Source organism: Anabas testudineus, chromosome 9, assembly GCF_900324465.2.
Source record: "Anabas testudineus chromosome 9, fAnaTes1.2, whole genome shotgun sequence".
Classification (NCBI taxonomy): Eukaryota; Metazoa; Chordata; class Actinopteri; order Anabantiformes; family Anabantidae; genus Anabas; species Anabas testudineus.
In genome coordinates, this window is record NC_046618.1 from 2,089,832 (window position 1) to 2,106,137 (window position 16,306).

General features: G+C 42.3%; 1 protein-coding gene across 3 annotated transcripts; it reads left to right on the forward strand.

The window, feature by feature from the left end:
* Positions 1-2,662: 2,662 nt before the first annotated feature.
* On the forward strand, positions 2,663-12,997 carry LOC113150220 (growth-regulated alpha protein-like). 3 transcript variants are annotated; one of them, XM_026342626.1, is made up of 4 exons: positions 2,663-2,764; positions 12,332-12,458; positions 12,560-12,637; positions 12,731-12,997. In XM_026342626.1, exons 1-4 carry the CDS (start codon positions 2,710-2,712, stop codon positions 12,801-12,803), a joined length of 333 nt encoding a protein of 110 aa, XP_026198411.1. In that variant the 5' UTR covers positions 2,663-2,709; the 3' UTR covers positions 12,804-12,997. The 3 variants fall into 3 exon arrangements, with proteins under 3 accessions (XP_026198411.1, XP_026198410.1, XP_026198409.1); XM_026342625.1 differs by lacking the exon at positions 12,332-12,458 and adding an exon at positions 3,372-3,498 and having other exon boundaries at positions 12,731-12,994; XM_026342624.1 differs by lacking the exons at positions 12,332-12,458; positions 12,560-12,637; positions 12,731-12,997 and adding exons at positions 3,372-3,498; positions 3,600-3,677; positions 3,771-4,026.
* The last annotated feature ends 3,309 nt before the right edge of the window (positions 12,998-16,306 follow it).

The window sequence follows — 16,306 nt, forward strand, 5'->3', positions numbered from 1 at the left end:
ATTAGTGCTAAGTTAGAAAGTCTGATTTCACAGAACAGGTGATGCAACTTGAAGGGGTGCAGCAGGAACAGGAGCAGCAAGAGCAGCATTGGAGACAGGAACAGAACCCACTGCCGGGGCTGAAGATGAAGCTGAAACCAGGGCCTGGAAGGTTTGACGCCTCTGTCAAACCAGTTGCAGGTATCTGGCCCCAATGGAACCCAGAGGTCTCGTTCAGAGGGTCAGACAAGTTCCCTGAAAGGGTGAATCCTGGAAATCACCCATGTAGACGTAATCCTCCAGGTAGCTGGGCAGGTAAGCAAGTCTAGTCCAAAACTGCTCTGGAGTCAGTTTGGAGCTGGATGAAAGGCTCCATTGCCAGAAATACACTGAGGTAAGAATTAGTTTAGAAGGTTTATCTCACAAAAGAGCAAGTAAAAAAAGTCATTGAGAACAGCAGGACATCAGTCGGGAGGAGATGGCGTCAGATGAGTGTGGAGGTCTGGGTGTGAACCAGGAGTAGTAGCTGACAGGAAGAGGTGGTCTTGACGTCACGGCCAAGATGGAAGACTAATGGAGAGCACGTGGAGCAGACAGAGGCAGGTGGAGACAGTGTGGAAGCAGAATGGAGGCTGACAACAGTGGAAGAGTCCAAGGGAGTAATAACAGTTTTTGCAGAAGCACAATAAGAACTAATCCCAAATCCAAAACACAGATCCTGAAAATGATGAAATTCAAAGTCCAATTAACAGTGTGATACTACAGTCCGAAGTCATACACACACATCAGTTCAAATAACAGCACACACAGACAGGTCCACAAGGCTAAACACAGACTTCCAGAGATGGTCCCATATAATCCACGGGGTCCAACATAAAGACAGAGCACGGTGAATAAGGCGGAGCAGGAACAGGTCCGGTACTGAGAGGACGAGGGGGAGAGTAGACCAGGAAGAGAATAGATCAGGTGTGGGAGTAACACTCGCGGTAATGGAGGTTCGGACAGAGAATGTAAAGATGGAGTTCAGGTCCGGTGTGGATAATCAGGCAGAGGACGAGACAGAGAACAGACCAGGAGGGAGAGATGAACTCATGGTACCAGAGGGTCGGGCAATAGCAGGGTCCAGGGCAGGGAATGAGGAACAGGCAGCAGGAGGAGCTGGAAATGTGACACACAGTGTGATTCTAATTATATGACCAGCACCTGTATAACTACTATGGAGTAGTTTATAGGTCAACTGTCTTCAGCACAATGGACAATGTTGGTACGTCAGGTTAGTTTATATACTCTTTAAAAACAAACGTCTAAATACATACATACATATACATATATACAAACATTTATTGTGCCCCACAATATTTAACACTACATCCCTAGTAAATAGCAAATATTAACCTAAACCTAAACTAACTATAAAGTATAATCAAATGACCAAAATCTAAAATCTGAATATCCTGATAGAATTTCTGCAGATGTATTTTTCAACCAGTGTTTTCCACACATAGACTTTGGCAGCTCTATTAAAGGCTGTCTAAATATGCTTAGTCATGCTTTTCTGTGTCTGTAGGTTACTAGTTTGCTTGTTGTTTAAAATGACAAAGCAAGATATTTTTCTGCAATGGTCCTTTTTCAAGATGCTCACTAGGAACAGATCTTTGTGTCTGGAGAAGAAATCTGCATCAGAGCTTTTGGGTTGCAGGACACTGTAGCAGAAAAACAAATGAAATAGTCGAAATAAGAAACTTTCCACCAGCTGAACACAATGTGATTATTTTGGAAGCTCTCACAACAAAAAGCAGTCAATAATAAATACATTCAGAAAATAAGTGACTCTGGTAAAAAAGCCTTTTTAATTTACCAAAACAACCCAGTCAGAGTCCAGAAGTGAACCAAATGCTGTGGAATGACATGAAGACAGTGGTTCACAACACAATATAAAGCAGGTCAGTGAGGAAGAACGGCCCTCCTGATGTTGTGCAGGTCTAATGCAAAGATACAGCTGTGGATGACTCTATTGAAGGTTAATGCATTATTTACTAATGCTTTATAGATCTCTGTGTCATGATGTCTGTGCTGTGTTTATGATGTGATGTTGAGCAAGTTGTGTTTGATTCGGGGAATTTCCCTGAAAACACAAAAGAGGAAAGATCCAGGCAACAAATGTGAAACAGAAACAGCTACTTTCATTTATTCAGGTTAAGTAGGATTTCGTTTCTGTTGAAATGTTAAAGCAAACAATTAATGGAGGATTTAGTCAAATAAGATATGTGTAATTTCATTTTTCTCTTTAATTCACTCCACTTGTTGTGAAGCCACATGCAGTATGACCATATGTGTGTTTGAAACAACAAATGATGAATGTTTTCTGTATTGGAATGACTTATATTTTGTCATAGATTATGGTACAGTAAGTATTTTGGACATTAAATCCATCTTTAAGAGTTTAGACCTCTTTTCTTCATGTGTACAATATTAGAAAATCACTTCCTCCTGCAGCCTGACTTCCATTCTGTAGACTGATATGATCCTCTGAGCCAAACCCTCTGCACACACACTTCTCAGTTTCAGAGAAATTGGATGTTTGAAATAAAGAGGAAAGGACTGAGGAACTATTAGAAAGTGAAAGTGTCGCGTCATGTTGCACAGCTGCCCTCATGTATAAAAGAGTCAGGAGTCCCGGCTGCAGAAAGACACAGTGTGCTGAACCAGAACCAGTCTACAGCTGCAAATATGAATTCACTGGTCACCGTCGTTCTCGCCTGCCTGCTCGTCTTCTGTGCTCAAGGTAACTTGATGAGTTTGTCATTTGTTTGTGATCTGTTTTACTTCAGTATCCAGCATTACTGCAACTTAAACATGTGGATTATTCCAAACAATGTCAGTGAACGTCAGAAACAGGCAACACTTTGGTTTGTAGCTTAACACTGTTCAGACTGTTCTTAGAAGGAAACTGCTGTCAGTGGTTTAGAAGCTGGAATTGTTTGATTTCATGCTTAATACATTATTTACTAATGTTTTATAGATGAATGATACATTGGTAAGAAGAACAACTTTAGGGTTGCCGGGTCTAAAATATCCCCCCAAGCCTGACACATCTCCTGGAAGATGTGATGGACTGTAGATCTTCTGATTCAGGATTCATTAGCATTAATTAAACATGATGTTTACTGATGACTTATTATAAATGGAGCAAGTCATTAGGTTTTATTAAAGTCCCATTCAGAGAGGACCAACATTCTGCAGGCAGGAGATGGGGGATGAAATCTTCTCTGTGGCACCTGGTGATTTCAACATTTCATCACCTGAGAATGATCACATTAGGAAGTTTGCTTCAGTATCACAGTCATCAGTGAGCAAGTGAAAAGCCTTAACTGTGTCTGTTCCCCCACCAGGACAACCAGCCAACAGATCGAGCAGGTGCAAGTGTGTCACCTTCATCGGCAACTTCAAACCAAAGCTCATCAAGACAGAGCCAGTCATATATGAACCAAGTGTCTTCTGTCCAAACACAGAGATCATGTGAGTAAACGAGCTGAACTCAACCACATGTACTGACAGGACGTTGTCCTGCACTTCTCAGCTTCTCTCTAACACGTCTCTGTCTCTTTCATTTGTCCCAGTGTCACAATAGAAAACAAGGAGAAATGTGTGGACCCTCAGTCGCCGCTCGGGAAACTCATCCTGAAAAACAAACACAGGTAAGATCAGCGTCCCTGCTCACACTCTCTAATATCAAATCATGCTGTGATTGTTTCAGATCTTTTCACTAACCTTGTTCTACACTGATTCAGACAGATGAAGAAAAGAGCCAAGACAACGACGACAGCTTCTGCTCAGACTGACACCTGGAGATCAACAGCTTAAACAGTCCACACCAAGTCCAAGCTGTAGAACCCTGCACTGAGGACGCTGTTGAGGAACTCAAACACTGTCTTGTTTTTGAAATAATAATTGTCATTGATCAAAATGTTGTCAGTGGCCAGTCTTGTATTTTTACTATATTTGTTTAAGTTATCTTTGCTGTTTTTGTATATATTTTCTGAAACACTAAGAATAAAACACTTCTCATGGAACTTACTGTGTCTCTGGTTTGTGTTGACCCAACTAAACATGTTTTAACACTTGGCTCCCAAACTACAAAAATTTAATAGTAAAATAACAGTAAAATACTGGCAGCAGGGACACCGGCATTTTGCAGTCTTACAGTTCATATACTGTAATTTATTTTACCAATAGAACACCTCATAAACTAAATTAGGAAGTGGGTACCATTAGTGCTAAGTTAGAAAGTCTGATTTCATGGAACAGAGGATGCGACAGGAACAGTTGGAGCAGGAGCAGCGGAGGCAACAGCTTTGACAGACACTGTAACAGTTTAACAGTTTTGTAACACTAAAAAAAAAAAAAAAGCCTAGGTTGTTATTTAATACAACAGCAGCCAAATTAACCAGGAAGAAGACCACTGCAGATATCTCTACAACAATGTTGTGCAGTAGTGAGGACTTCATTAACTTTTTCAATAACAAAATTGTAAATATTAGGAAAAAAACTTAGGTTTTGAAACCAGACAATTTAATTGAGGCAGATGATAAACTAACCACTCCAGGAGAATCTAGAATACTTTACTCTCCTTGAAGAGAATTAACAAATTTCACTCATCTCTTCTGCAAAGTCATTAACTTGTACATTAGACTCTATACGACACATTTTCTAAAAGAGATAGTGTTTGCTTGTGCTACTTGACCTCAGTGCAGCTTTTGACACTATTGACCATAGTATTCTCCTTCACAGATTAGAAAATGTTTTAGGAATTAAGGGAACGGCCCTCTCCTGGCTTAGATCCTATTTGATTGATCATTATCAGTATGTAGATCTAAATGGTGATTACTCTACATGCTCTCCAGTAGAGTTTGGTGTTCCACAGGGTTCAGTTTTAGGCCCACTGCTTTTTCCATCTACATGCTTCCTCTGGGCAACATAATCCATAAGCATGGTATTAACTTTCATTGTTATGCTGCGACACGAAGTTATATGTTTCATCAAAACCACATGAGAAAGAAACAGCTTAATAAAGTTGAGCAATGTGTAAAAGATATAAGAGATTGGATACTAATTAACTCTCTTCTGCTTAAGCTCTACCTCTCCAGCAAGCCAAATTCAACACTCCCTCCCATCGCCCTTATCGACTGTTTAGCTGATATTAAACTCTGGTTAACCTCAAACTTCTTGAAATTAAACAGTGATAAAACGGAACTCCTCCTTGTCGGCACAAAATCTACACTTGCCAAAGTTGACAGTTTTTCTATGCATATTGACAGTTTCCTGTTTCCCCCACCCCCCAGGTTAAGAGTCTTGGTGTCATCCTCGATAGCTCATTATCATTCCAATCCCACATCAACAACATCACCAGGTCTGCTTACTTTCATCTATGAAACATGAAGACAATCTGACAGAGGGGGAAGGCTTGAGGAGAGTTTTGTAGGGAGAAGGGAACACAGGTGAGTCCAATGTTCAGTTGGTTGCTGTGAGCAGAGGGAGAGAAGGGGCTGGTGGGCGGAGTCCAGAGGGAGAGTGAGGAAGGAAAACCAAGGCCGAAGCTATGACAATTATTAATCCTGATAAGATAGAAGTTCTAGTCATAGGACCACATGCAGCTAGAACCGTAACTCTAGATGGCCTTTCTGTCACATCTAGTGCAACAGTAAAAGACCTTGGTGTGATTCTAGATTCCAGTCTTTCATCACCTCTAGGTTGGACTACTGTAATGCCTTACTGTCTGGCTGTTCAACCAGGTGCATATACAAGCTTCAGTTAGTTCAGAATGCAGCAGCGAGAGTCCTCACTAGAACCAGAAGATATGAGCACATCACCCCTATCTTAGCTACACTCCATTGGCTTCTTGTGAAATTTTAAAATACTTCTTGTCGGGTTTAAAATAACCACAACACTTTTCATACGCTGAGAGACGAAGACAATAAAGCACAACAAGGACACTCTTTGGCCTTTTTACTTGCAAGGGGAGCCGGCCTGAGATCTTAGCATCATAAATGCTTCACCCAGGAATGTCTACCTCCGACTCCGTCCGTCTCCCCTTTGTACAAGCTTTTTATTAAAGATGAGACACACCCTGAAGTTACAGATGTGGGTGTATGGTGTGGTTAAATGGTGATCATATTACAAGAAAAAGAACCCCATAGAAAGATAACACACTTGTAAGAAAAACAACTCCATACAAGGATAAAACATTGGTTATAGGCGTATAGCAACAAGAACTGTTCAACTCCAAGGCTGCTGACCTTTCCTGACCTTTCCTGTTTCCTGTCTGTGTGCAAAGTGCAGCTTCAGCACAGTACAACATGCTCTTGTTGCTTACAGGATTAAACATCAAACACATGTATCCTTCATAATGACAATAAGTAAAAAACAAGAAATTATCCTTATGAGTGAAGTAACATTGTAATAAGAAAATTATAAATCAGTGAGTAAATCATTTTTACTCTAACACTTCTTTTGACATTTAAAGCATTAAATGGTCTCACGCCGCAGTATCTGAGTGAACTGCTAGTACCTTATCACCTGCAACGCCTACTTCGTTCAAAGGATGCAGGCTGCTTGACAGTACCTCGTATCATGAAAAATAGTCTAATAGTCTTAAGTCTAGGCTAAAAACCTATTTATTTAGTCAAGCATTTTTGTAAATAGATTTGCCTTAGGGAAAGACTCATGGACATAGAGCATTATGGTGAACTGGTATGTTTAGATGCTGTCTTCCCAACTCTCATTGATCGCTCAGGGTTGTTGATGGTGAAGTGATTGGTTGCTCTATATCCCAGGGAACCCTCACGTCTGTGTTTCCTTCTGGCTCACTCTTTTAGTTAGGCTGTCATAGTTAGTCCTGCCGGAGTCCCTGCTGCACTCTACACTAAATATACATTCACCTCATACATCTTCTGCTCTCCACTCTCCTCTTCTCTCTCTTTCCCTCTTCATGTCTCTGTCGAGCTACACATGTCGTTCCACCCTATGCCCTCTGGACCTATCTGACTTGTCCTGGTGCCCGCTTTTGGCCGAGATCTCGTCGCTTGGATGCCCCGTGTGGTGACTGGGGTTGGTTCCACGCTACCATGAAGATGTGGCCTCGGCTGATGTCGACAGCTGTTTCCCCGAGTTCTTGACACTACAGCAGTCACTCGATACTCCAGGACTGGAATTTCCTACAAGTCTACCAGAGCCTCCAATAACTAACTGGACTCCATATTAACTTAAAGACATTAACTGTTATACTGGACTGCTGCCTAACACATAGCATGTAATCACCCATATGAGGATGGGTTCCCTGTTGAGTCTGGTTCCTCTCACGGTTTCTTCCTGTTGCCTTCTCAGGGAGTTTTTCCTTGCCACTGGCGCCCTCGCCTTGTTCATCTGGGACAATCTGATTATTATGATTCATACACATTCACTGCTCATATAAACTTCCATAGTTTCTTCGGTTGTTTAAAGCTGCTTTGCTACAATGACAATTGTTAGAAGAGCTATACACATAAAAATGTATTGAAAAATCTGCAATATTTACATTTATATACTGTAAAATAATCATATAATAATATGATGATAATCATTATCATCATTAGTGTCAACCATCTATACAGGTTTTATGACAAATATGCCAGCTTAACCTCATACGCTGAAATAAAATCAGTCAGGAACAAAAATCAACAACAGTGCATCAAAGTCCGGGTTGGAATCAGGTAAATTAGCTAAATTAGAAAGTAGGTACATTAGTGGTAAGTTATATCACCAAGTCTGATTTAAAGGAAGAGGAGCTGCAACTGTAAGGGGTGCAGCAGCTGCATCAGGAAACGATGCGTCACGAGCCGCAGGTGCTGGCGCAGCAACAGGAACAGGAGACTGGACAGGAGGCACTGTGACGGCACCAGCAGAAGCAGGAGCAACTAAGTTAGCAGCGACTGTGGCGTTGGAAAGAGGAACAGCAGGTGCAGTAGCTTTGACAGGAACTGCTGCGACAGGACAGGTGCAGTAAAAGCAGCGGTTGCAACAGGAACAGGAGTGGCAGGAGCAGCATTGGTGACAGGATCAGGTGCGGCAGGAACAGGAGTGGCTAGATCAGTGGATGCGACAGGAACAGCACCCACTGCCAAGACTGAAGATGAAACTGAAACCGGGGCCTGGAGAGTTTGACGCCTCTGACAGAACTGTCGCAGGTATCTGGCCCCGATGGAACCCAGAGGTCTTGTCCAGAGGATCAGACGAGTTCCCTGAAAGGGTGAATCCTGGAAATCACACATGTAGGCGTAATCCTCCAGGTAGCTGGGCAGGTAAGTAAGACTTGTCCAAAACTGGTCTCTGGCGTAAAGAGTTTGTCACGAGCTGGATAAAAGACTCCATTGCTAGAAATACACTGAGGTAAGAATTAGTTTAGAAGGTTTATTTCACACAAGAGCTAGTAAAAAAAGTCATTGAGAACAGCAGGACATCAGTCGGGAGGAGACGGCGTCGGATGTGTGTGGGGGTCTGGGTGTGAACCAGGAGTAGTAGCTGACAGGAAGAGGTGGTCTTGACGTCACGGCCAAGATGGCCGACTAACGGAGAGCACAGGTCTGTCATATACCTAGGATCTGACTCCATTGCCAGAGACCACACAAAACACGAACCTCCTTCCCCTCCCCTAAGTAAATGAAGGTTTATTGACAAAAATGAAGAAAAAAATGCAAAAACGTGCACTGGATGCATCACAGGAGTCCGCAACTGGACAGGGCTGTTGCCAGGGGAGTATGGTGGTCTAGGAGAGGAGACAGAGTCTGTGGCTGGATCTTGAATAGTGTTAAGGGGGTAACTCACTGGAGTCTTGGTGAGAGGTGGTCGAGTACAGGGAGGAGTGATCCAGATAGGAGGTGGTGAGGTGCCGTAGACTGGTGGCTGTTGACTGGAGAGTAAGACAGAGCTTCCAAAATGCCCGACAGAGTGAAGCACATGTGGCCTGGAGAGGGAGCTATGTAGTATAAGAACAATACGCTAAACACAAAGTCAGTAGACAGGTTTGCAGATATCCAAAAAAGGCTGAATGAAAGACAAATCCAAGGTCATACATAACAGAGCCGTCCAAAACAGTTGAGTCCGTAAGCTAGTGCAGAGGTCCAAACAACAATTCAGGTCATAACCAGAAGCAGTACCAAAAGCAGAAGTCCACTAGGCTGTTAGCAATGTCAAGAGACAGTCCAGGTCATACACAGAGATATCCAAACTCAGAGACACAACAGGGAAGGAGGCAGAAGGAACCAGGAACAGGATCAGGTCCGGTAGTGTGAGGGGAAGGAGGATGAAGGAAAGGACAGGTCAGGCAGGGAACACTCACAGTACCGAAGGGATGAGCAGAGGCAGGATCAATATCAGGAAGTCAGTCCAAAAGAATGCTGGATAGTATGTTTTCTCATGTTGATGTGAGACTTTCTGGCAGAGATGAGAAGCACATGGACCTGCTTAGGTAGGAGTGGCCCAGGTGTGGATATTGAGTAATCAGGGTAGTAAGGCAGGGAGGGGGAAAACTGGAAACAGACAGGCTGGAGAGAGCTGGAATCATGACACAGACAGAGGCAAGTGAAGACAGTGTGGAGGCAGAATGGAGGCTGGCAACAGTGGAAGAGAAGCACAGTAAAAACTAGTTCCAAATCCAAAACACAGATCCTGAAGATAATGAAATCCAAACGTCCAGTAAACAGGGTGATACTACAGTCCAACATCATACACACAGACAGGTCCACAGTGCTAAACACACACTTCCAGAGACAGTCCCGTCTCATCCACGGGGTCCAACACAAAGACAGAGCACGGCGAATAAGGCGGAGCAGGAACAGGTCCGGTACTGAGAGGACGAGGGGGAGAGTAGACCAGGAAGAGAGACACCAGGTCTGGTGTGAATAATCAGGCAGAGATGGATCAGACGGTGTTCAGGTCCGGGAAGGGGAATCAGGCAGAGGACGAGGGAGCGAACAGGTCAGGAGGGAGAGATGAACTCATGGTACCAGAGGGTCGGGCAAAAGCAGGGTCCAGGGCAGGTAGAGTCAGTTTAATCAGGTTGGTAGTCCGAAGTGAATCTCTGGATAGTGTTACTCTGAGGTTGAAGTGAGACAGTCTGACAGGTGTCTGTGACAAACGGCCCTGCTTATAAAGCCAGGAACCAAACCAGGTGCAGTCAATCAGTAATCAGCAGGTCATGTGGAAGGGAGGAGAAAAACCAGGAAACGGTCCAGGGCAGGGAATGAGGAAGAGGCAGCAGGAGGAGCTGGAAATGTGACACACAGTGTGCTGCTGGACAGAGGAGGACACTCAGCCAGAGACTGATCAACATCAAGTGCTCCACAGAACTTCACAGGAGATCCTTACTACCTGTGGCCATAAATCTTTACAATTCCTCCCCCCTCAGTAAGGGGCAGGGGAACTGACAATTTCTGTTGAGTAATTGCTGTCATTTCACTCTGGACTATAAATATTGACCTATTTTCATTCATCACACAAATTCTGTATATACATTAACTTTTCTGGATTGATGTTATGTGTATTTATGTTGTTGTGGATCTTTACTAGTTTAAGTTCCCTTTCTTTCTGTCTGTGTTGAGAACAACTGTAACAAGGCAAAAAAAATCCCTCTGGAATTAAAAAAGTTTTTTGAATCTTGAATCTTGAATTTAACACCACCTCAATTCATATTTAAGACAGTTTAATGCCCTAATATATACATTTCATATTAAGAACTTATAGACACAATGGAGGACTGAATAGAAAATACACTGCTCATCACACTTAATCACTAAATTGTGCACAGAGTTATGGAATAACATGAAAAGAGTGGTTCACACCAGAATATATCTGAGCTAAAGCAGGTCAGTGAGGAAGAACGGTCCTCCTGATGTTGTGCAGGTCTAATGCAAAGATACAGCTGTGGATGAATCTATTGAAGGTTAATGCATTATTTACTAATGCTTTATAGATCTCTGTGTCATGATGTCTGTGCCGTGTTTATGATGTGATGTTGAGCAAGTTGTGTTTGATTCGGGGAATTTCCCTGAAAACACAAAAGAGGAAAGATCCAGGCAACAAATGTGAAACGGAAACAGCTACTTTCATTTATTCAGGTTAAGTAGGATTTCGTTTCTGTTGAAATGTTAAAGAAGAGCAAACGATTAATTGAGGATTTAGTCAAATAAGTTATGTGTAATTTCATTTTTCTCTTTAATTCACTCCACTTGTTGTGAAGCCACGTGCAGTATGACCATATGTATGTTTGAAACAACAAATGATGAATGTTTTCTGTATTGGAATGACTTATATTTTGTCATAGATTATGGTACAGTAAGTATTTTGGACATTAAATCCATCTTTAAGAGTTTAGACCTCTTTTCTTCATGTGTACAATATTAGAAAATCACTTCCTCCTGCAGCCTGACTTCCATTCTGTAGACTGATATGATCCTCTGAGCCAAACCCTCTGCACACACACTTCTCAGTTTCAGAGAAATTGGATGTTTGAAATAAAGAGGAAAGGACTGAGGAACTATTAGAAAGTGAAAGTGTCGTGTCATGTTGCACAACTGCCCTCATGTATAAAAGAGTCAGGAGTCCCGGCTGCAGAAAGACACAGTGTGCTGAACCAGAACCAGTCTACAGCTGCAAATATGAATTCACTGGTCACCGTCGTTCTCGCCTGCCTGCTCGTCTTCTTTGCTCAAGGTAACTTGATGAGTTTGTCATTTGTTTGTGATCTGTTTTACTTCAGTATCCAGCATTACTGCAACTTAAACATGTGGATTATTCCAAACAATGTCAGTGAACGTCAGAAACAGGCAACACTTTGGTTTGTAGCTTAACACTGGTCAGACTGTTCTTATAAGGAAACTGCTGTCAGTGGTTTAGAAGCTGGAATTGTTTGATTTCATGCTTAATACATTATTTACTAATGTTTTATAGATGAATGATACATTGGTAAGAAGAACAACTTTAGGGTTGCCGGGTCTAAAATATCCCCCCAAGCCTGACACATCTCCTGGAAGATGTGATGGACTGTAGATCCTCTGATTCAGGATTCATTAGCATTAATTAAACATGATGATTACTGATGACTTATTATAAATGGAGTAAGTCACTAGGTTTTATTAAAGTCCCATTCAGAGAGGACCAACATTCTGCAGGCAGGAGGTGGGGGATGAAATCTTCTCTGTGGCACCTGGTGATTTCAACATTTCATCACCTGAGAATGATCACATTAGGAAGTTTGCTTCAGTATCACAGTCATCAGTGAGCAAGTGAAAAGCCTTAACTGTGTCTGTTCCCCCACCAGGACAACCAGCCAACAGATCGAGCAGGTGCAAGTGTGTCAACTTCATCGACAAGTTCAACACAAAGCTCATCAAGACAGAGCCAGTCATATATGAACCAAGTGTCTTCTGTCCAAACACAGAGATCATGTGAGTAAACGAGCTGAACTCAACCACATGTACTGACAGGACGTTGTCCTGCACTTCTCAGCTTCTCTCTAACACGTCTCTGTCTCTTTCATTTGTCCCAGTGTCACAATAGCAAACAAGGAGAAATGTGTGGACCCTCAGTCGCCGCTCGGGAAACTCATCTTAAAAAACAAACACAGGTAAGATCAGCGTCCCTGCTCACACTCTCTAATATCAAATCATGCTGTGATTGTTTCAGATCTTTTCACTAACCGTGTTCTACACTGATTCAGACAGATGAAGAAAAGAGCCAAGACAACGACGACAGCTTCTGCTCAGACTGACACCTGGAGATCAACAGCTTAAACAGTCCACACCAAGTCCAAGCTGTAGAACCCTGCACTGAAGACGCTGTTGAGGAACTCAAACACTGTCTTGTTTTTGAAATAATAATTGTCATTGATCAAAATGTTGTCAGTGGCCAGTCTTGTATTTTTACTGTATTTGTTTAAGTTATCTTTGCGTTTTTGTATATATGTTCTGAAACACTAAGAATAAAACACTTCTCATGGAACTTACTGTGTCTCTGTTTTTTGTCGACCCAACTAAACATGTTTTAACACTTGGCTCCCAAACTACAAAAATTTAATAGTAAAATAACAGTAAAATACTGGCAGCAGGGACACCAGTATTTTACAGTCTTACAGTTCATATACTGTAATTTATTTTACCAATAGAACACTGCATGTAAGATAACAGTATATGACAGTGGGAAAACTGGTCTTGCTGTATTTTTACAATATGTGCCAGCATGTTCCTGTTAATTAACTAGGGGTAATAAAAATTGGCAAAATTTCCATTTATATCCTGTAAAATAACAATAAAAAAAGAGAATAAAAAAATAAAATTGCTGTTTATCATCATCACTGTCAACCATCTATACAGGTCATGTTTTATGACAAATATACCAGTATAACCTCATATGTTGAAATAAAATCAGTCAGGAACAAAAATCAACAACAGTGCATCAAAGTCCAGGTTGGAATCAGGTCAACATGTAATGGGAACAGTGAAGACAGAAAGAGAGAGTGAACACAAAAAAGCAACTGCACTGCAGCGTTTGGTTGGTGTCTTCATTCAGCAATGGTGGTTAGTTAGTTGTTAAAATGGGAGGGAGGGAGGAGGGGATTACCTCATAAGCTAAATTAGGAAGTGGGTACCATTAGTGCTAAGTTAGAAAGTCTGATTTCATGGAACAGAGGATGCGACAGGAACAGTTGGAGCAGGAGCAGTGGAGGCAACAGCTTTGACAGACACTGTAACAGTTTAACAGTTTTGTAACACTAAAAAAAAAAAAAAGCCTAGGTTGTTATTTAATACAACAGCAGCCAAATTAACCAGGAAGAAGACCACTGCAGATATCTCTACAACAATGTTGTGCAGTAGTGAGGACTTCATTAACTTTTTCAATAACAAAATTGTAAATATTGGGTAAAAAACTTAGGTTTTGAAACCAGACAATTTAATTGAGGCAGATGATAAACTAACCACTCCAGGAGAATCTAGAATACTTTACTCTCCTTGAAGAGAATTAACAAATTTCACTCATCTCTTCTGCAAAGTCATTAACTTGTACATTAGACTCTATACGACACATTTTCTAAAAGAGATAGTGTTTGCTTGTGCTACTTGACCTCAGTGCAGCTTTTGACACTATTGACCATACTATTCTCCTTCACAGATTAGAAAATGTTGTAGGAATTAAGGGAACGGCCCTCTCCTGGCTTAGATCCTATTTGATTGATCATTATCAGTATGTAGATCTAAATGATGATTACTCTACATGCTCTCCAGTAGAGTTTGGTGTTCCACAGGGTTCAGTTTTAGGCCCACTGCTTTTTCCATCTACATGCTTCCTCTGGGCAACATAATCCGTAAGCATGGTATTAACTTTCATTGTTATGCTGCGACACAAAGTTATATGTTTCATCAAAACCACATGAGAAAGAAACAGCTTAATAAAGTTGAGCAATGTGTAAAAGATATAAGAGATTGGATACTAATTAACTCTCTTCTGCTTAAGCTCTACCTCTCCAGCAAGCCAAATTCAACACTCCCTCCCATCGCCCTTATCGACTGTTTAGCTGATATTAAACTCTGGTTAACCTCAAACTTCTTGAAATTAAACAGTGATAAAACGGAACTCCTCCTTGTCGGCACAAAATCTACACTTGCCAAAGTTGACAGTTTTTCTATGCATATTGACAGTTTCCTGTTTCCCCCACCCCCCAGGTTAAGAGTCTTGGTGTCATCCTCGATAGCTCATTATCATTCCAATCCCACATCAACAACATCACCAGGTCTGCTTACTTTCATCTATGAAACATGAAGACAATCTGACAGAGGGGGAAGGCTTGAGGAGAGTTTTGTAGGGAGAAGGGAACACAGGTGAGTCCAATGTTCAGTTGGTTGCTGTGAGCAGAGGGAGAGAAGGGGCTGGTGGGCGGAGTCCAGAGGGAGAGTGAGGAAGGAAAACCAAGGCCGAAGCTATGACAATTATTAATCCTGATAAGATAGAAGTTCTAGTCATAGGACCACATGCAGCTAGAAGCAAGATTTTAGATTACACCGTAACTCTAGATGGCCTTTCTGTCACATCTAGTGCAACAGTAAAAGACCTTGGTGTGATTCTAGATTCCAGTCTTTCATCACCTCTAGGTTGGACTACTGTAATGCCTTACTGTCTGGCTGTTCAACCAGGTGCATATACAAGCTTCAGTTAGTTCAGAATGCAGCAGCGAGAGTCCTCACTAGAACCAGAAGATATGAGCACATCACCCCTATCTTAGCTACACTCCATTGGCTTCTTGTGAAATTTTAAAATACTTCTTGTCGGGTTTAAAATAACCACAACACTTTTCATACGCTGAGAGACGAAGACAATAAAGCACAACAAGGACACTCTTTGGCCTTTTTACTTGCAAGGGGAGCCGGCCTGAGATCTTAGCATCATAAATGCTTCACCCAGGAATGTCTACCTCCGACTCCGTCCGTCTCCCCTTTGTACAAGCTTTTTATTAAAGATGAGACTGTCATGAGCTGCCGGATGGACTCCATGGTCAGAGAGCAGACAGGACAGAACTGAGCGAACAATGTTTATTTAGAAGTGACAGAACACAGTAAATCAATGGAACAGTCACCAGGTGGGAGGAGATGAGGTAGGGTGCGTATGGTGGTCTGGTTGGAAACCGGAAGTAATTCAAATCCAAGATGGCCGACCAACAGAGAGCACATGGGCAAAATGGAAGACAACGTCAAAACCAAAATGGCCGACTGACAGAGAGCACATGGACAGAGACACCAGAGTCACACAAGCACAACGAGAAAATAGTCCAAACAGTATCTACAGAGCTAGCTCGGAGGTCGTGGGTAATCCGGGTCATACACAGGCAGGCAGTTCAAAGTTAAGTCCGGCAGGCAAAATCCACAACGGAAGACAATCCAGGTCGAAACACAAAAGCAGTCCAAACAGACAGAGCAGGAAAGGGGACAACAAGGGAGCGAAACAGAACAGAGGGAGAACTCACTGAACCAGAGGGGAAGCAGGGTCAGGTCAGGCTGGTCCAATAAGGGGGAATCCAGGGTAGACAGAGTAGAAAGGGGACAGGTCCGGGAAAGGGAATCAGGCAGGTCCAGGTACAGGTTTGGTACCGTGAGCAGGGGGGAAAAGACAGAACTCACAGCACCAGGGGGTCAGGCAAGAGACGGGGTCCAGATCAGGCAGAGTCCAAGAAATCCAAAAGAGTCAGTCCAAGATAAATGCTGGATAGTGTTCAGGCGTTGAAAACAGACTATCTGGCAGGGGAAAC

What these genes read in the sequence shown, in the direction of transcription:
- LOC113150220 (XM_026342626.1), top strand. Translation starts at nt 2,710, where the DNA reads ATGAATTCACTGGTCACCGTCGTTCTCGCCTGCCTGCTCGTCTTCTGT. An exon ending in TGTCCAAACACAGAGATCAT is followed by an intron (nt 12,459 to 12,559) that starts GTGAGTAAACGA and finishes CATTTGTCCCAG; the next exon opens with TGTCACAATAGCAAACAAGG. An exon ending in ATCTTAAAAAACAAACACAG is followed by an intron (nt 12,638 to 12,730) that starts GTAAGATCAGCG and finishes ACACTGATTCAG; the next exon opens with ACAGATGAAGAAAAGAGCCA.